At 39.9% G+C, this 20,899-nt stretch overlaps 1 protein-coding gene across 9 annotated transcripts in view; it reads right to left on the reverse strand.

Moving 5' to 3' along the window:
* Nucleotides 1–6,574: 6,574 nt before the first annotated feature.
* Nucleotides 6,575–20,899, reverse strand: part of celf6 (CUGBP Elav-like family member 6) — a 130,922-nt gene continuing 116,597 nt past the window's right edge. For 7 of the 9 annotated variants that reach the window (XM_071490048.1, XM_071490051.1, XM_071490052.1 and 4 more), the window contains 3 exons: nucleotides 17,831–17,974; nucleotides 13,183–13,332; nucleotides 6,575–7,111 (listed from right to left, as the gene is read on the reverse strand). In XM_071490048.1, coding sequence (XP_071346149.1) covers nucleotides 13,205–13,332; nucleotides 17,831–17,974 — 272 coding nt within the window. In that variant the 3' untranslated portion in view covers nucleotides 6,575–7,111; nucleotides 13,183–13,204. The remainder of the gene's footprint in view (nucleotides 7,112–13,182; nucleotides 13,333–17,830; nucleotides 17,975–20,899) is intronic. The other 2 variants (XM_071490053.1, XM_071490050.1) reach the window with 1 other exon arrangement.

A 20,899-nucleotide genomic window follows, 5' to 3' on the forward strand; every position in this document is an offset into this window, starting at 1 on the left:
AATGGAGGTGGATGACCACATCCTTATTTGTGTCAGAATGGGCTTGAAGCAAAACTGACTCTGGCGAAGTGTTTTTCTTTATAACAGATTTTTGACCTTGAAGATAGAGCATTTGGCATTCCCAGAATACAGTGTGTCCGACCACTGTTCACAGGTAGTACTGTCGGAGAGAGCAGGCTGGGTTTAAGGCAGAATTCCCTCCTCAGATTAACAAAGACTGTCTACTGTTGGTACAATGTCCTCAGTGGATTAAGTCACATCAGATAACAAACTGTGGAAGAAACTTCCCAGAAGTAAGAACAGAGAAAATGAAAATAAGAGATATGTCAATGGTTACCACCAACCCTTAAAAAATTAAACAAGCAAACAAAAAACAAACAAACAAACAAACAAACAAAAAAAAAAACACAGGAAAAACACAATAGCATAAAATAGGAACATTACAGGAATCCATCCATGGCTTTAAAACAATGAGATACGACAGCATAGGTCTCAAAACCGGTCTGGCTGCAAAGTTTGTTTTTTTTTTTTTTTTTTTTTACTTTTATTTTTCTCAAAACAATAAAAGGCCTCAAATAAGATTCTTTTTTAACATGCAATGCTGATTCATTTGAACTCAGTTGTGCAATGGACTCATTTTTTTCTGAATCCACATGACCAGTACCATCAATCATCCTCATACAGTGCAGTTTGTTAATTCTTGTATTGATTCAACAGCATTCAGTAGCAATATCTCTTTGAACTTGCCCATCCATGAGGGATTTCATACAGGGTTTGTGCAGCCAAAAAAAAAAAAAAAATGATCAAAGCATATCTGAATAAACCTCATGACAATGGGTCTATCCCAGCTTCAGCTGATAATAACACAACAAAAGAAAGAAACTAAAGAACCATTTACCAACATGAGTATAAAATCCCATTTTTGAACATCAGTGCTTCACTATACAAGAAATAAAATCATTTTATCTTCTGTTTTTGATAAATTATTTCATAGGTTCCTTCTCTTAGTTTCACTGAAATATATTAACTATTCTTTTAATTTTTTTTTTTAAATGTTTGAACATGATCTATTGTACGGCCTATAAAGAAGGTTCAACAGAATTGAAAAATAAGCTATATTGTATGTACAGAAGTTACGCAGCTGCGTGGTCAGGAGAGCAGTGGCAGATTGGGTCAAGCAGGCAGGGGCTTCTGCTGGGTTCTACAATAATTGCTGTCTTGTTTGTCCCCTTCTTCCAATCTCGGCCTAACCATGTATGTGTAATTTCAACCATGTCTATTAAATGTTTGATCCCAAAATGGTTTATGTACATGTTGAACAAACTGTTACCTGGAGTTAAATTTTGTAAAACTAGCTTCTTTAAATGTCTTAAAGCCCAAACATTCACCTCCGAAGAATGTGAAAAAGTGTGGTGGTGGCTGATGCTATTTTTTTTTTTTTTTTTTTTTGCCGCACTGTCAAGCAGTAAGCATGCAGATGGATGAACTCTACTGTCACTGTCATATCTGTTCATCAGCCTCAATTGGACTAATCCAATTACCGCACAGGCGATCCTTCTTCTGTCAGAAAAATCATGACATGTCGGTGTACACAGAATCTTAATTAACGGATCACTTCGGGGCTGTGGCTTAGGTTTGACACTAAGTCAAATACTCTCTAAGCCGTGGTCCAACGCTTAGGGTTGTAGGATGCATGTTCACAGCCCAAACTTAAGGGGCTTAAAAGGACTAAAACTCTCCTAGATCCCTGCACTGCTGTGGATACATTTTATAGTGACATCATTGTCCCACAGAGTTGGGCTTCTCAACACAAGCTGCTATACAGCCTTCCTCTGGTTTTGTATTTTGTAGGCTATTTACATTAAGGAATAAAAAAGTCTTTGTCTTCATTACTTCATCCATGTTGTTAAGCATAATTGCACACCTCCAGCGATTCACTGTGCATTGTAAGGTGGACGATGGCATCTTTTTTTTTTTTTTTTTTGTTATTGTTTGAATTGGATGATGATACTCTAAATCCAAAGCATGGTTTAGGTGGTTATTCAGCCCTTCTGCTGGCTCAGCACTCCCTGCATTGGGATGCGATCTTACAGCTCCCACTCATCTCTCACATTTGTGATTCTGTTCGACCTCCCTCAGGATCAGGGGTAAGGCAAGGCTCTGAACCTCTCCACTAATCATGACATCATAGCGCCTGATGCCCTGAGTATTGGGAGCGATTTTGTGGAGTTTCAGTTTAGCACACAGCACCCCCCTCCACCCAGTGCTTATTTCCACCTCCAACTTTTTCCAATCCCATTTCCACAGCAAAACCCTTTCTGCGCTAAAGTGAGATGACGGAAAAGCTCTCTCCCAAAGCAGCTATTAAATGAGAGGCATTAATTTCTTCCCTCCTGTCCAACAGGTTCCTTTAATTATCTCTCCACTTTCAGTCAATTACATTTCACTTCCTTTCCTTGACAATCACTGCTATTTTAGGGTGAGTGTTATGCACCCAGGGGGTTGGAGATTCGTAGACATGCTCTAGCAGTTCTCTGCTCGGCCCTGCCATTGGCTGGGGCTCTTTAAGGAAACATGCTTCTCCCGACAACTGACCTTGTAAGCCGTGGTGTAGTGGCAACTATGGAAATGGGTGTACTATGTGTACACCACCAAGTTTTTCATTTAATGATACAAGGTCAGAGTGGGTGCAAGCATCAGTGGCAGAAGAGCAAGTGGTCTGAATGCTTATCGAAAAAGAACTCACTATACTTGTTTATACCTTTCCCTGCTTTCGGTCATATTCTCTTAATTAATTAGATTCATACTAATTTCCTTGGGGTAAAATGCCAAGTTACATTTTCTCTTTGTAAATTTGAGGGCAAATATCAAATAACAGTTTGGCAACAGCTTGGTGAGTGCCTGCTGGGTTGACATTTGTCATTGCTCTTAGAGGTGAAACATTGCCTCGACTATAAACCAGACCAGACTGGGGCTGGGAGCAGGGCAGGCAGAGACTCATGTCAATAAAGGAGGGGATGAGAAGATCTAAAACCAACAAACTTTTTTCTTGTGTTAGTTCCAGAGCTATTTCTTTTTTAAAAAAATGTACGCCACTTCAGTAACATCCTCCCTGGGATGTTAAAGTAGTAAGAGCACCCTTGTTAAAAGTGTTGAAATGCTGATTTCACGTTGCCTAATTTAGCCCTGGCATCGCAGAGATGCTACATGAACACTGCACTGTTAGCCAAGCAGACAGCAGGATACTAGGCTAGGCTGGATTTTGGCTCACTGGGGACTCAACCTGCCATTAGCAGTGGGAACTAGTACAGCATCTGGTATAAGACAGAGCAGATCAGTGGAGGCATGCAAGGTTCATGTTCAGCCTGACGGAGCCTCACTTGCAGAACGTACTCTAGAGCTGGCCGAGACGAGCACGGGAAATTTAATTGCTCATGGAACATTAGATTTGCCACTGAGTAGTTCAGCGTCACATGAATAATGAGCACAAACAGCTTGCAGAACATGGCCTACTTCACCTGCTTCACATCAATTCACGAAGCTTCCTGCATCTAATGTCCAATTGAGGGCTGAGGAAGCAGGGCTGGCTTTTTACCTTACATGTATTTGAAGGCAATTTTTAAAAAGCTGTCATTTTGAAGGGCATCATTCTGGCTCTGAAGAACTACTGTGCTTCACAAATATTATTTCAGTGTCGGACAATACTGTGCTTTGCAGGTGTCCCAGCAGGGATACAAGCAAGAAAAAGAAAGAAGTGTGGAACAAGTTATTTTGTTAAAAAGATAAAGAAGAAAAAAAGAAAAAAAAAACGACGCCCTCTGTAGAGACTGTTGAGACACAATTGTGTGCTGAAAGAAGAAGCACAATAACATAGACCTCACAGCAGCTGCTTCTACAAAATTGAGGATTTCCAGTAAAATTGTTGGTTTTGACCCAATTTTAGGCAACTACTGCTGCAACGTTTGTGATAAAGAGAAAAGAAGGAGTTTTCATATGTTTTACCATCCACCGTTCTCTTTAAATTTTGGCAAAGTCAATCTACTCTCAATATTAACATCTTGCTATGATATGGAAAGTTTTATCTCACATCCTCCATCGCTTCTTTGGGTAAATTTGGCAGTATTATTGGTGCCAGGTCAGCTGTCTGCAGCCTTGCCAGCGAGTAGGCACAAACATAATTCTCTCTAATCTTCCTTCTGTCATCCATGTGCATGCAGGGGACCATCTCTCCCGTCATTTGGTCCAAGTGATTATCCCAGAGATTTTTCACTTGGTTGCTGCTAATGTATAGAGGCTGGTGATTATAGTGTGATTAGGAGGAAAGGTGAAATAGCATGTCTAATGCGGTGCAGGAGATAATTGAAGGGTAGTGAGCACAGACATTAGCCAGGTTCGAAAATGCTGTTCTGAGGCGTGAGCCCCTGAACAACTGGGCCGAGGTCTGGAAAGGCATGGCCTCTCTTAGGACAGGGGTATGAGAGGGGGCATATGGCATGCTGATATCAAGGGCTCAAACAATGGTGGTACAATGGAGAGTCTGGAATCTGCTAGCACAGATTTTATCAGTCTCTCCTTCAGTTCTGGTTTTCTCTCTGAAGAGAGAGAGAGACAGAGAGCAGGAGGGGATGGCAAGGAAAAGAGTCTCAGTAGTGAACAGGAACTGGTTGGACTGGAGCTTAAGGTACCAAACTCCAGTCCTATTCGATCGCTTTAATTCTTTTTAAAGCATATAGTACATAGTGTTTGTCACCAGGGGGTTGATTACTGCTTCTCATTTTATTGATTAAATATTTGGGCATCATCCTAGAAGCATCAGTTTAAAGGATCTCGAGGTGATGTCTGGTTGTTGACTTCCTCTCTTCACCTTCACTCCCTCTCTCCATCTTGCCTAGCCTGGCCTCTTACTGCCAACTGTCAGTGCTCAAAGGGCTGGTGTACGGATGTGAGCTGGTGTTCGACAGAGAAAACTGGGAGTAACTGAAAAACAGCATCGCTCCTCCCTCTAGACTCATTCCCAACATATTGATCTGCTTTTAGAGAAGAGCCTGCATCCCAAGCTCCAAAACAGTCAGAATAAAGGCTGCAGGACTCTAAATCAAGACACCACAGTGCTGGAGTGCTTTACTCTGTCCTGCCTGGCGTCAGTGTCAGAGAGGCTACAGGCGAGCTGACTGATGCTTAAGAGTGACTGTTAAATCTAATTTAGATATAGTCTGTTTAAGCTTTGTGTGTGTGTGTGTGTGTTTCTTCCCATAGGCTCTATGTATAATATATGAGGAAAGCAGGTTGGGGAACATGTTACCAGTGGAATTTACATTGCATTTGACAGAGCTAAATGAACACTAAAAGCCTGCACTCCTTTGCCATCAATACAGTAAATTGAGTTTGTCTTCAGAGAAATGTTTGTTTGTATCTGCCAACAGACAAGGTGCCATTTTTCTCAATCTGGAGTTTTGTAGCAGCTCCAGTGGACACACATATCCTTGGCTTGTCGCCTATATAAGTCCTGGTTGTTTACAGTGGGCGTGCTTTGTTTGTTTTTTTGGATAGGAATCCAATGCCATAAGGGCCAATTCATTTATACACTGAATTCATTCTGCTGGCAGTTTCAGTAGCTGTCGCCTTACTCCTCATCCTCTTTTGCTCCCCTCATGACCATGCGTGTCCATCTGTCTTTATAGAACCATCTCCTTTCAACAAGTTGTGGCTTCATAATTCACACCCCATGTTGCAATACAAAAGGTCAAGAAAAAAAAGGGAAAAAAAACAAAAGACACCCCATGTCCATTTTGCTTGGTCTTTACAGTGGATTGTCGCTTGAACACAAAGGCTAGTGAGAAGCCTTAAACGTCTGCACCCTGTCCAGCACAGACATTAGTAAGTTCAGTCTTTTTTTTTTCTCTCGTCATTCTTTTTTTTTCCATCCAGAACAGTCTGTTCATAGCTGTCAGAGAGTGCAGTGACTTGTACATCATGATGAGCGAGATATCCAGTGGCTGATACCTTAACATCCAAGAAAAAGAGACTCGTTGCTTACAGGGGCAGATAAACGTTTCCTTTTTTCCCTCCTTTTTGCCCCCTTTTCATTACGACTTCAAGTATTTTTTTTAAACAACAGCAAAAGTTAGCAAATCTACATTTTTTTCTAGTCTACTGTACTATTCTATAACCTGGTGCTAAATCAGCATCCAGAGCAAAAGATCAGCCCCTATACTACGTTTCCATGTCTTTTTTTTATACATTATTTCCATTTTCTTTTATTCGTACTTACAGTAGGCCACTGGATATTGATTTAATGATTTTTTTTTTTTACTACGAGTAAATTGTAATACTTGCAGCTACAAGGTATGAGTTTTTAAATATATATTTATATATTTATATATTTATATTCTTTTAAAAAGCGTTTAGTCCTTTGGTCCCTATTTCCTAAGGAATGATGCATGTAAATTATCCTGGATTCTCCTCTTGTCTCCTCTTCTTCTCGTTTTCCTCTTCGATCCAGAGCTTGCCCTGTCACAGAGCACAACACCTGTGTAGGCACAAAAACCAAAATGGCAGCAGGCTGGTGTGTGTGTTTGTGTGTATGTGTGTGTGTGTGTGTGCGCGCACACGCATGTGTTTGCTTCAGTACTTGAGTTGGCATTTGCACGTATCTATACATGTACAAAGTAGATTTTTTTTTTTTTTCATCTTTTTTAGGTGTAGCATCTTTAAATGTGTATGATTGGTTTGTTATGTGTGTTTATGTGTGTTTATCTATATCCTGTGTCAGTATGCATGCTTTGAGCATAATGAGTCTATAAAGGTTTTTTCCCATCATGTCTAAAAAACAGCAGCAAAAAGTTGGTCTCTGCAAAAAATCCTCTTCCACAGACGCCAAAGCAAAACAGGGAAAAAAGAGGCATTTGCGAAGAAAGAAAAAAATTAAATAAAAATCAAAAAAAGAAAAAGAAAAAAACAACAACTCTGGGATCCTTCTCGCAGTCACCCAATCTTTCAGCGGGTTTCCAGCAGGATCAAGGGACCACCCTTCCTTCATGATATGTAGCAGAACAAGAAGTCTTTGTACTTTTACTGCACTTGTGGAAATAAGGTGTTGTGGCCCTTCATCCTGTGACACAGAGAGAGCAAGAAGGGGAGAAAGAGAGAGGGGAGAATAAGGAGAGTGATTCAGTGAGGCTGCGGCAAACATGCTCAGGGTTGCTGGTTCCTGGTTATCACACAGACTGACAGGCACAGCCAACAGCATGAGAAACAGACGGGGAGGAGGAAAAAAAAAGAGGAGTGTGTCAATCAAAACCAGAAATAAGTGGGCAAGAGGTGGGGTGGGAGATTTGTGTTTTAACCATATGGAACAGACATCTACACTGTGACAGCACTAATCCAGGGAAGGACTAATTTAAACTGACTACATCTCCCTGCATGAACAAAAAAATGTTGCCTGAGATGTTGCTGTCATTCATCTTATTGTTAATTCATTACAAACAAAATACCACAAAAGAAGGAGGAATCATAGAGAAAACAGGACAAGTGTGTGTGCGAGTGTTAAAATTGAGGAATGATTATAATGACACGAAAACGTCCAATATGAAAAAAAAAAAAAACATATTTCAAGAAATAACCTCTAATTAGGATCCCATGAAAAACCAAACTAGCATCTCTCCTGCCTTTGTGTTGACTTGATATGCTATACTGTTACTAAATGTGTCTGTGCTGTCGAGCTTTGGGTATAAAAGATCTAGTTTACAGCCTATCATCTCTAATATGTTGTGAGCTATGACGTGGGTGAAGAAAGGCTACAAAATCACAGCAAATCACTCTCTGGAAGTGAACATGAAAGAGTCTGACTTTGTTACAAGAACACGCGCCCAGATGCTCTTTGTTCTACCTTTCCATTCCCATAAATGAGCTTGTTACCATTTCATAATAGATCTACCTTTTTAGATGTGGGAGCAGAGATTCTAACTTGTTTGGTATGTGTGCCAGAGCGAGCCCAGCCATTAGCAGCATAAAGCTCTAACAGTCCCCGATTACAGATGCTCTCTTTTAGAAGCTATGAGCAACTCTCACTATACATCTACCACAAAGCAGAAGAAAGACACAGTGGCTTTAAAATAGCTTCTTTAAAAACATCACAACTACTTCACCCTCCAACTTTGTCAGATAATAAAGAATTTATTTTCTTTTTTTTTTTTCACAAGCTTTTTGTCCCAGCATTATGCCCCCCACCCCCCCCACACCACCACCTACTAAGATGGCTCCATAAAAGACACCTGGCAGTTAAGAGGCATAGTTGATGCCAGAAAGACCTTATCCCTCCCGGCTTGCCTGGCTAGACACCCCCCTGAGTTCATTGGATAGACTATTGGAGGGGAGAGTCACCTGCAGGGCTTCTGAGAGAACAGGGCAGAACGAGTTCAATGAAAACGACAAACTCTTATCAGGATTTGGCCTGGAGGGATAGAAACAAACTCACTTACAAAGAAAAGACCTTTATCATTTTTAATCTGTATGCTGCCTTTTTGTTTTTACACAGAATTTCTATTAGAACATTTTTGAATAACAATTATCTCAAATACAAGCAGCAAAAACAAAAAGAGCTAATTTATCTGGAGGCATATCTGAATCCTACTAAAATATACAACAATAGGCAGCAGCAAATACTCATCCCAGGTATTTGTATTTTGCTCTATTTCTGCACCCTGCTTACACATCTCTGTGTACAGTATGGCTGTGTGGTGGACGGATTTTAGCCATGTGGGTCTACAGCACTGCCTGCAGCTCTGCTATCACAGTGTAATTGGTTTGCACCCTCATAAATAAATAAATGGGAAGTGATTCTCATGTTAGGCAAACAAAACAATCTTGCAGAAGTACTCCCTGTGCAGATGGAATCCACGGAGAAGTGGAGTGTCAACATTTGCCTGTGCTCTCTGCGTGAACGGTGGAGATTTAATTGGCTACACAAACATAGGGTCATCTTGGCCATCTCTCAACTAAACAGCTGTCGATCGGGGGGAGGAAAAGGTCCTTTTTGCAAAGAATCAGGCTTTCATAAGAGAAAAAAAAAATAATAACAATAAATCATAGTTCGTTTGAAAAAACATTGTTGATGTGAATGTGAAGAAATAGAGAAATAGAAAATGCAGTACATCCATACACATGAACCCCACAAGAAAAAGTAAAACATCACAAGGGCACACGGTACAATAGCACAAAGGGTTAAAGGCCACTTCCAGTTATAATCAACCAACCAGTCAGCACGTGAGTTACATTATGTACAACAAGTACCAGCCAAGAAAGGCATTGGTTTACTGCACTCCACAAACTGCCAATATACAATATACAGTATATATAAATATATATATATATATATAAAAGGAGGGCAGAATATAAAGAGATAGAGTTTAGAGATATCAATCAACGCCACGTCATGCAACGCAGTCACAGTCCCACCACATGACGTCATCCAAAAGAAAATGACACCATGGGTTCAACTTACAGCTGTGGGAACTTGGCCCCATGACAGGTGTAGGGGGGGTGTGGCTATAGCGGAGAAAGGCCACCTCACACTGTGATGGGCCATGTCAGGTTGCCAGGTTGGTGGGAGTGCAAAAGAAGGAAAGAAACAATGGGATTTTCTTTTCCTTAAGTCAGAATTCAAAGCACCCTTTCCATATTTGTTCCACACTCTCACTTTATTCTGCCTGACAAATCAAATGAGGTTATTATGGTTATTACCATAAAACTGAAAAAAATGACAATAAAACAGAAATAACAGAATAAATAATCTTCAACACAGCACAAAAAAGGCCTTTTCTTGTGCCTCAGTGTGGTGGTGGAATATTCTCAGGCTGACAACATTTGCAGGTTAAAAGGTTGAATTGATGTTTTTATATTCACAAAGATAACCCTTAAGGCAGAAATGCATATTTCAGAAACTTGTCCTGTCTACAGTAATTGGATTTGCCTTGCATTGTTTGCTATGAGGGTGGCCGTACAGTGAGTGCTTCAGCTTTTTTGCATTAAGTTTATCTTTAAGACACCAAACGCAATTTCAGAGTAGGAGGGCTCCTGAGACCAGCAGAAGAGAATGCTGTCTGATTGTGTTTTTAATTCAACTTCAAAGCGAAATTGTCAGTATTAGAGAAAAAAAAGGGGGCCTCTGAAGTTATCAACATATTGAAGTTTTTACCTAAAGAACACAGACAAAAACTCATCATTCAAGTTTCTCATCAAAGTTTTTCATCATCTTAATGTGGTTGAATTTAGAAAATTTTACTTTAACTTTAACTTATTTCAGTCTGTTGCTCAAGAGCTCAGTGTACTGTCTGCCCCAATACAAGGCAATACATGTAAAAATAGAAAATCTTCAAAGTAGATTGGTCAGATCTTTCAAATACAGCTTTATATAAGATCTCTCATGATTTTTTAGGATGAGTAAACCCAGAGCTGTGATAGAGAGCTGACATCAGAAGCCCCAGTAGCAAATGTTTCCTTCAGTGTTTTCATGGGATTGCTCTTTGTTTTGGTCTATTGGTTTTCCTTAACTCAACAACAGAAACGGTGTAATAACAGAGGAAAAACACAGAGATGGATTGAATCAGACCAGAGACGAAGGAGAACATGAAACACACACACACACACACACACACACACACACACACACACACACACACACACACACACACACACACACTCACACCTCCTGATAAAGTGACAGAATGTTATTGTGAGAAATGTCTGTACTTTGAGACATTTTGAGTACATCTCAATGACTGTCCTGTCATTCAGTGCTGTTGCAGGATATTCTCCATTTGTCCCTCATTGATGTGCTAAATCAAAATCACAGCCCCCCGCTTCTCTTCTCAGGGTGTCTGCTTTGAAAGCTTCTCTTCAATTAGCAGGACAGAGCTCCATTCAAATGCTATCAGGCAAGGGATAAAGGGAGCATCTATCATTTATATGGCACACCACCTTCCATTAATGCCATCTTGTGGCTTTTAAAGAGTCAAATCTAAAACAAACAAATGGCATGACCACGCTGTTATTTATGGAAGAATATAATCCAGGCTTATGTTATTGTAATGAAAAGTTGTCTTGCCAATTGGGTGACCAAAACATGCATCTGTATTATTTTCGCACCAGCAGCTGCACTTTGTGACAGATGGGCAATGATTCTTTGAATCAAGCCTGACACTGTGAAATGAGTCTTTATTGAGGGATGGTGCTACTTTAAGTAAACTATCTTTATTATTTAGCATGAAAGCTCAGACTTTCTAAGGGCCTGAAGAAGGAACAGCTGAATACTGATGAGATCTGACCGCAGATATACTTTAAGCACAATTAGGTAAACATACATTCACAAGATCTCTTGTGGTCTCCACTTGATGAGTGCATACTTAATGAAAACCAGTCCCATTAAAAAGTTAAAGGCAGAAGACATTCATTCATACAGGATAAGCTTAATTTCAACAGGTTATATTTCATTGTAAATTGTTCAGTATTAAATTAACTATTGCTGTGGATGTGTAAACACTGGCATATATCATTTTGAATACTTGTTACAGAGCCAAACAGCAAACTTCCCACATAAATGATCATTTTATATCAGCATTTTATAGTATCAGGTGTTAGATTATAATATTATTTAATAATATTATATTTTTGTGTACATTGTATTAATTAATTTTATTTATTTCCATGGTCATATTATTAAAGGTTATAGGTAATTAAAATGAGATATGAGGATGTGTATTCATGGATAACACAAGAACAAATGTAAAACACATGTCCTCATGTGAAAAAAAAAAATGTCCAAAGCAGAATAATAATAAAGTTAAAATAACAATACCAAGATATTCCTTTACTGTGTTTTTATTCTTGTTATTATTTGGGGATATTTGGAAACAAAGAATGACAGAATATGAAAGTGGTTTGTGATTGTTTTAGTTGAGAACAGACTGGTGAAGCATCACTTGAACTAACCAAATGGTGCTTACTGCAGTTGGAGCTGTTTTCCATCACTACCCAAGCCACTGCAGTTTATGGGACGAGTAAGTGCTTTTCCATTAAGCATCCTTTTTGTTTATTTATTTTTGAGCACAGAATTTTCTTTCAAACATCCTGCATTTACTCGACATGCTCATCACTAGTCTTGTAAAAAGTTGTTATACTATAAATTTACTCTGTATTATTGTGCATCACCTCCATGAATTTTCCTATGAGTGTAAGCTCTCCTGAAAGGGCCTTTGGATTTTGCTAAGCAGCTGGCAGAAATGTAATGCTGAGTTATTATAGGAGAGAAACTGTTGCAATCTGGTTTCATAAATTTATAGTTTAACAACTTGTATCGATTCTCAACGGCGTCCTCAGTAGACGGGTAATTATGCACAGCTGGGTATTGATGATGTCATCAGTTCACACTGGAGTATCATGCAGGTACAAATTAGATTTCAAACCCCAGAAGAAATAAAAACAATTCAGCGGAGCAGGGCAACCTGACAAAAATCTCAAGTTTGTCAAGAGGGGCTACGCAATCTAGAAACTAATGCCCTGACACATTCACAGTTAATGTGGTTTTTTTTAAAAACATGTTGACTTGAAAAAACAATGCTAATTTCATGTCACATTAGGGCTTGTGGGGACACAGAATCAAAGTGATTACAGACCTAGAATTTTAACTTTTCCTGTAGTGGACCACATTTAATACTAAGCCAGGTAATTTGTAAATTTCTACAGAGAGTAGAAAATAAATGGTGGATGATGGCTTCTGTTAGTTGAAGGTGTTTGGGTATAACTGGAAATTGAACCATACACTTGAAGAAACTGACTTTTTTTTTTTTTTGTTATTTTTTCATTTATTTGGGGTCAGAAAGAAATGGAAGATACCACATGAAATGCCAGAGAAATCGAAACTGTATTCTAACGTTATTAATAATTTAACAAAATATACTACTTAAAGACATCTTTCCCAGGTTTGAAATTGAAAGAGTATTCTCGTTTGAAAATGTTAAATTGAAATTTGAGGAAATGCACTTTCACATTCACATCTACTGTAGCAACAAGACTGTGCAAAACCAGTAAGTAAGTTATTAAGTAGCAAAGTGCACAGTTTGATTTTTAACAGACATGGAATGACATGGTGCAGCATGGTGTTTTATGACATGGGTGCTACTGTACCTGGGTATGGACAGCAGACGAGTCAGTAAGGTCGGTTGGCATCCTTTGGCCGCTTTAGCTGCACCTTCAGCCTCTTCATGCCTATCTGAAACCCGTTCATGGCCTGGATAGCGGCTTGAGCGCTGGACGGGTTATCAAAACTCACAAAGCCTGAGACAAGAACACAGAACGGGAGAGCGAGATGGGGGAAGAGGACAATGGGAAAATGGGAAAAAAAGGGATAACACATGAAGAGAGAAGAATGGGGAGAGATGAGAGAGAGAAACAGGAAGAGGAGAAAGGGAGAAGGAAAGAGACAGGGAGAAAAAGACGGGCAAGATGAAAGAAAAAAGAGGGGAGAAAAAGACCCTTTTTAACTCTCAACAATGACACAACAATAGCTCTTTGTTTTCTCCTTTCAGCAGATTAATTGAAAATCTCTGAATTAAAAAGATTACATAAAATACCACAAAGGCTAAGAACACAGATATTAAAAATCAAACGAAGAAGAGCTATTTGAAACCGGGAGTTTAACTTGAACAGAGAACAAAAAAACTAAGAAAAAAAAAAAAAATTAGAGAGGGGAAAAAAGGAGTGTCATGTTGTATGTGGATTTTTAGAGCAAAGCAGTGTGTGTAAATGTTACCTGACTGTTTGAGCCATGAAAGAGTGGCAGGGCTGTGTGTGCGCGCGCGTGTGTGTGAGAAAGTGTATTTTCATGTACGTATGTGACTGAGCGTGTATCTAAGTAAAGTGTAAAGGGCATGGGGGTTGTGACGAGATGCTAGGAGCAAGGTGTGTAGGACGGAGGTGCCTCCTGCTCTGAGTTATCACCTGTGTGTCGAGGCGGAATGAGTCCACAGCTTTCCACACCGGGGCTCCTTGCCGTCTCTTATCAGACACCTCTGTGATTGACGGCCCAAATTTTCCGCCTGCCAGCTGATTTGATCACACCGCTATGGGTCCAATTTAATTTGGGGGGAGAGGGCAGGCTTTTGTCAGTGTGGGTGAGATAAGGCTGCTGCTTTTACAAACCCTTTAAACAAACTGAGCAGGGAAGGACCTGTCAGTTGGCAGTGATCCCCCTCCCAATCCTACAAACACACGCACACACATACACGCACACTCACACTATCCCTGGCTTTAATGAATCTCCATACCTCACATTTACATCCACATGCCAAAAAAGTGATAGGATGCTGGGGGTCAAAATACAGAAGAAGAAGAGAGGACAAAGAATGCACTGCAAACTTTGTGCTTGAATCCATGTGTATAAAGATAAAAGCAGAATAAGATATTTGAGCATGTTTCCAGCTTCAGCTGTTTTCTCCAGACAAAGTAACTGGCTGATGTTCCATATCTTTGCTGCACCGCTGCAATCCATATCAGCAGAATGTCTGTACGCATTGTAATGTTGTGCATTTTTAATAAAAACACACACAAAGTTGCAAAAATGATTGGTTGACAGTGGAGGGCCAGGCTAAGAGGCTGAGAAGGCTGCAACACACAAGACACTGACCAAAAAAAACAACTATGTGACTGTTACTATGTGTGATGTTACTACTGTGATAATTCTGATACTGTTTGGTATTATGAAAACCCTTTTCTACACTAACACTAGGGTGGCCGTAGTGCAGAGGTGATGGTTCGTAGGCTGGAAAAATAAATCTCCCTTGCTCTGCTATAACTATACTATACTACTATACAACCATTCACCTCCCTTTGAACAAGTTAGCCGATCTGCAGCTGATCCATTCAGGCTTCTTAGTGAAAAAGTCAGAAATAGTCATGGTGACCTCATGGGCTGCATTTTATTTACTTGATGATTATTTTATATTGCCAAGTGTTGATAGGAGATTTGTCCTGTCTGGCTGTTAAAGACTATTTAAAAGTGTAATTCTCAGTATGGTGAATCTTTATGAATGTATTAAGAGTGCTGCTGCTACAAAGGGAACAGGCAACTTATCCTGACTTAAAGGCTGGAAAGAACAAAAAAGCAAAACAACTTTAAAAAAAAAGTAGTGTATATCCTGTTTTCAGAAGCCCTTTAGATTAATTGCATTCCCTGGTGTATATTTTTTCACCGTATCTAAAAAGCAGAGGGTTTCCTATTTTTGTGTGTGTCTGTCTTTCCATTCTCAGGAGACCTTTTGAAATTCATTTTCAAGCTTAATCCAGCTTATTCCACTTAACAAGGTGAGCTTTGATCACTTTTAAAAGTCAATATTGAGTGACTTAACGCAGAGGATAAAGACTCATGTTGTTCCCATAGAGTCCCAGGTTACATTAAACACAACCGTACAGCTCCTCAACAGTGAATGTCTACAGAGTGTGCATTTTTGCTTAATGGATATTCTATACATTTAAGTGACAGTGATAAAGCACAACTCAGCCTAAATACACAGTATTTTAAGTTAAAAATTAACACATAGTTTCAAAATTGTTTTAAATGGTTTCTGTAACCTGTGTCACTTATCATCTTAATTTTTTTTTTTTAATTGCTTTGGGGTGAAATGTTTCATAAATCCGTCAGATCTTTCTTCATCTCACCTACACTGTTAAACATCAACACCATGTCACATATTCACATCCATTTTTATCACAGTGCAAATAAATATACTAAACAGACATCTGTCTGAATTGACAGTGATACATCCCATAAAAGTATACTCCAAATCCTACTCCAGAAACACGTCCTTTATAGGGATACGGTTCGAGTGCTCCTCCAGTGACCTTTTCATCATATTGAAATGTTCAAGCTTCTCTGTACACACTCCATCTCATAGAGTGATGTCTGATTATCTCCTCTCAAAATCCCAAAATGTAGTTCACCTGTGCTGCAGAGAAATTAGGCCACAGACACATTGATGTTTCCGCTGAGATTCATTCTGCCATGGTTAGCAGTTTGCTAAAAGTATTTCATTTAAAATGATCAGAGTTAACGAAATATGAAACAAACTCTACTTAGTGAAATATTGTACCATGACGCTTCTTAAAATAAAGTGGGTAAGTTTACTTTTACACCAACAAACCTGACATTATTAGAGAATGTTAGCTGTCTTTCGATGATGGATTTCAGTTAATGTTTTTAGTTTTTAATTAGAAGAAAAAGTCGGTTATCTAAATTAGAATACGGTGCTTTTTTTTTGGGGGGGGGGGGTTAAAATCTTGGTACACTAAATACTGACATAGCTACTGGGTTTATTAAATGTTATAGATATTTAACTTGTCATAATTATTTTTGTCCATTTTTCCCTGTTCGATTACACACAGCAGTGCTTCTGTTAGTGTGGCTCTTATCTATTATTGCAGTGCTTTAGATACTGTGAGAACTCTCCTTCACACCAGTATGAGCAAGGCCGCATTTTGTACATTTTTACAATGGACAATTCATCAGTCTGTCCATCTTTCCATTTTTCCATTTTCTACTTCTGCATACTGTACCGGTATATATATCTACATAAAGTACATCTATACAAGTATGTGAGTCTTCAACACCCATTTACCACATCATCAAGGCTTAACTCACACATTTTTAAGATGAAGTGTTCCAAGTTCTAGGAGCCCTAATAACTTATCCCCCTTAATGCACAGCATCTTCTGCCTAATTTGTTAATGTCTTACAAAAGAGCCCTGGGGCCTCTGCTATAAAAAGGAGGGAGAAATGATTGTTAAAAAAAAAAACCCACAAAAGAATCATGGGTTAAATTGCTGTTTTTCAGCCAAGATCTTAATTACTAGCCGTGGAAAATAAGCCGGTGAGACTGATGAGGTCACCGCCCCTTTGTCCTTCCCCCTTGTTGACTGACGGATAGTGATAACGAGAGGCATATGTTTAGAGGAGAGCATACACAGGGAGAGGAAGAGAGAGACTGTCCTGAGAGGGACGGAGAGAGAGACGGACGAGGGAAGATAGGAAGAGAAAGCCTCATAGACATGCCATGTTGAAGAGAAACTGAAAGAAAGCCAATGCTGGGAGTCTCTCTCTGTGCCTGTCTCCTGGGTGTTGCTGTCCAACTGAATCAACAGCAAGGCCCACACCAGTCTATTATTATCTCTTTAAGCCCATGGATTCCACCTGCACCGCCTCCACCCTGATGAACTGGTTTGCTGTGTGGGAGGTGAGAGAAAAGTAGGGGAGGGGTGGTGGGATGCTGCTGGGTTGCCTGCCTGGAGGGTTGGGAGGAGGGGGTCTGGGAAAATGCCTTTCTATTGAGTAAAGGAGGCTGGGAATGGCAGAGAAGGGGAGATGGAAACTGATTGTATTAGGAATGGTGTGATAGAGATGGTGATGAATCAAGTGTGGAGCAAGTGGCAATTGTGGAAGGATCTTTGGGTCAGTAGCTAGATGAGGGATTCATTCATTCGGAGCATCCACCCTCCCACACCACACTCCCCCCTCTCTGTTGGTGAGCCCCACCATCTTGTTGGATATGCCTGTGTGATGAAGCCAGGGAGCACGTGCACATTGCTCCTGCCCCCCTCCCCCCCGCCTCTCAGTGGCACGCAAAGCCACCTTTAAAATGTTAATTGCAACTTGATTAGGATAGACACTGGGAATAAAAGCAAAAGCAAACACTAATTGCAGGAAAGCAACAAGAGGCATGAGAAGACTGCCAAATGTTTTTCTTTTATTTTCTTTCATTGTCACCGTCAACGTTTGACTCACCGAAACATTTGCTCTGATTGGTCGCTCGGTCCACAAAGACTTTGGCGGAGATGACGTTGCCGAAAGGCAGGAACATTTGCATGAGCTCCGCATCTCCGAACTCCTGGGGCAGGTGATAAATAAACAGGTTGCAACCTTCTGGCCCTGGTGATGAGAGAAAGCCAACAGGAGGGTTACATGTAAGCATAAACAGGAGGTGCCCAGTGAGAGAGAGACTGACCACAATAACATGGGCGGAAAAATGACTCAATAAAGACAATAATCCAAGGACCATAGCCATGTAAACAGCAAATCCTGATTATGTTGCCCCTGGCACAAATATTAGTTGTGTACGCACACCGTAATCACATTTTCGAGAGTTCACACAGGCTGTTTGGTCAGCTCTTGTTGTGGTTGTCATTTGAATCCTCCTCAGAACCTAATTTTGCATAATAACTGCATAGATAGGTGGCACTTTACTAAATCTTATACAGTTATATTTGACAGTCTCAGAAAACGTGCTGGCAGTGGCTGTGTGTGCACATGTAAACAGCCACAGAGAAGCAGAGATAGGAGAAGTAAAACAGAAAAACAGCCAGAGATAAAAACTGAGACAACAGAAGGGAGAAAAAACACAGAGAGGCTGATTGAAAGAGAAAGATTGAGACGGTTATACTGAGAAAGAGAAACGCTGAGACAGAGTAAGAGGGAGAGAGAGAGAGGAGGAGGAGGCAGAGCACGCATTAAGACATAAGCCAAGTTTTTGCCCCAATTACTGTGTGACAGTGGGACTGTCTTCCAATCTCTCTCCATCCCTCCACACTCATCCACCCAGCTGCCACATATTGTACAGGCCAATCTGGAGAGAGACAGAGAGAGAGAGAGAGATGGAACCATGGACGGAGAGAGAGCGAAAGAGAGAGAGAGAGGGAGGGAGGGAGAGATGTGATGGACTCGGGGACAGTATGCTTGCAGCTGGCTGCCTGGCTAGCATCCTCTCCTGTCTCATTGCTCAGGGTGATAGCATGACGAGATGAGACCGGGGCTGGTGAGAAGGCTGATAAGAGAGCTGCAGTGGTGGCTGGCTGTAGTGCTGCTATGCCTCAACAAGATAGAGGACACACACACACACACACACACGTGCACACACAGGTTGACAGAGCGAGGTTTTTTTTTGTCAAGGCTGAAACCCTGTTTTGTCTGTTTAGGTTTAGGTCTCTGATGGAGAATTGCAATTTTCAAATGCTTTGAAAAGAAGTGGTTTGTTTGTGGGAAAGAAATGTCTACACATGTATGTAAGGATGGTTCATAGGTTCCAAAAAAAAAAAGTAATACAAAAATAAAATAATATCCCTTGTTATTTGATGATCATATGACTGCTTCATTCCAGCCTTTCATATACATACATACACACACACACACACACACACATATATATATATATATATATATATATGTATATATATATATATATATGCAAGTCTATCCATTCAGTTGTGTGAAATTAAACTAATTTTGTGACCGGATAAATGTGTGAGTATTAAATCATACCGTCTCTTGCCTGCAAACACACAAAAAGTTAGTGCACCAACCCTGATTTCACGAATCTCAACTGTATATTTTTTTTATTTTCTGATTTTGAATATTGCAACAGAGAATTTTCACAGACATTACATTATTACAGTGTGGAACTTAAATTCTATATCTAATACCCTGTCCATTGTGGAAAAGTGCAAAGTGCAAAATTATCAGGAAGTGCATGTTGACAAGTTGATCTGGCTGTGTTTTTTGTTCAGACACAGGGATGTATGACTTGTTCTTATAGCTTAGCATGAGAAATAATTTGGTATGACTCACATATGCAGCATTTATTATTATTTATTTTTTAAAGCAGAAGCGATTTTACACATCAAAGTCTGTTTACAGGCCTTGGGCAGTACGACTTCATATGTGAAAGTGTTTTACAAAGCCTTTCAGGGCTCCAGAGGGAGCTGTGCAAAGTCTGATAAAATGCCTCAAGTGATGTCACTGGAGGTAACATCAGCAGGGGCTGAAGACTACACGAGTGAAAAAGAAGAAACAAAACAAAACAAAAACTGGGGGTTAACAGACCTGTGTAGCTTACCCCTCATCTCTGCTGCTTGAGGCTAACGAGTGGAGTTTACTTAAGCTGCAACTAGCATAACACACCTGAAAACCGAACTGTCAGCAGTAAGAGTTGAATTTTGGGTAATGTAGGGGCAAGGTTTTGAAAAAGAAGAAGAATGCATGATATAAAGAAGACAGCACTGTGAATCTGAGTGCAATGCTAAATTGGTGGAGTATTCCTCTAAAATTTATTGTGACAGTTCCACTCGACACTAAGACAAAAATAAAGTTTGAATGAACAAGGACAACAGTAAGGCATATGAGTACAGCTAAAAGTTCTTTTCAAAGTTTGCTGTCACCTCAAACAACCACTATCACATTGATGCTTTTCACCGAAGAATTGTTCTGCTTAGGTTGGTGGTGAGGCTTTTACCCAGTGCTCCTGACATGGGTCTTAGGCTGTGTCCGCAATCACTCCCTCATTCAGTCTTTCACTACTGCCTATATAAGAGACACAGAGTAGTGTCTCAATAGTGAGCAGTAAATTGAGATTTCAGATACTTATTAATCATCATCATTTTAAGTCATAACTTTCAGCTGTTGAGCTGCACGACTGCAGTTCTCACATCTATAAAATGTGTAGTATAGCACTGTGGCATTGTTAGCAGAAAGTGGTGCACGTGCTGCAGACAATTTCTTTTGTTACATGTGGATTTTTGAGCGTATTATATATTGGATAAATTTACACACTCACACTTACACAGAATTTGGACACTCAAATAAAATGGCAGAGGGTAAATATAGTGCAGTCTATAGTGAATAGGGATTCGGACACAGCCTTAGTATTTTCAGCATGGACAGATTTGTTAAAGTTGGAACTTGCTAGTTATTAGTAGAATTGCTGCCATTAAATTCTCCATGGAGGAAAACCTTTAGTACTGTACGTTTTTTGTTTGTTTGTTTTTTTTGTTTTTTTAAACAACCAATTAATTTGCTGTGCTG

The sequence above is a fragment of the Trachinotus anak genome, unplaced genomic scaffold (assembly GCF_046630095.1).
Source record: "Trachinotus anak isolate AG129_WGS33_773 ecotype Australia unplaced genomic scaffold, CSIRO_AGI_Tana_v1 ptg000011l, whole genome shotgun sequence".
NCBI classification, from domain to species: Eukaryota; Metazoa; Chordata; class Actinopteri; order Carangiformes; family Carangidae; genus Trachinotus; species Trachinotus anak.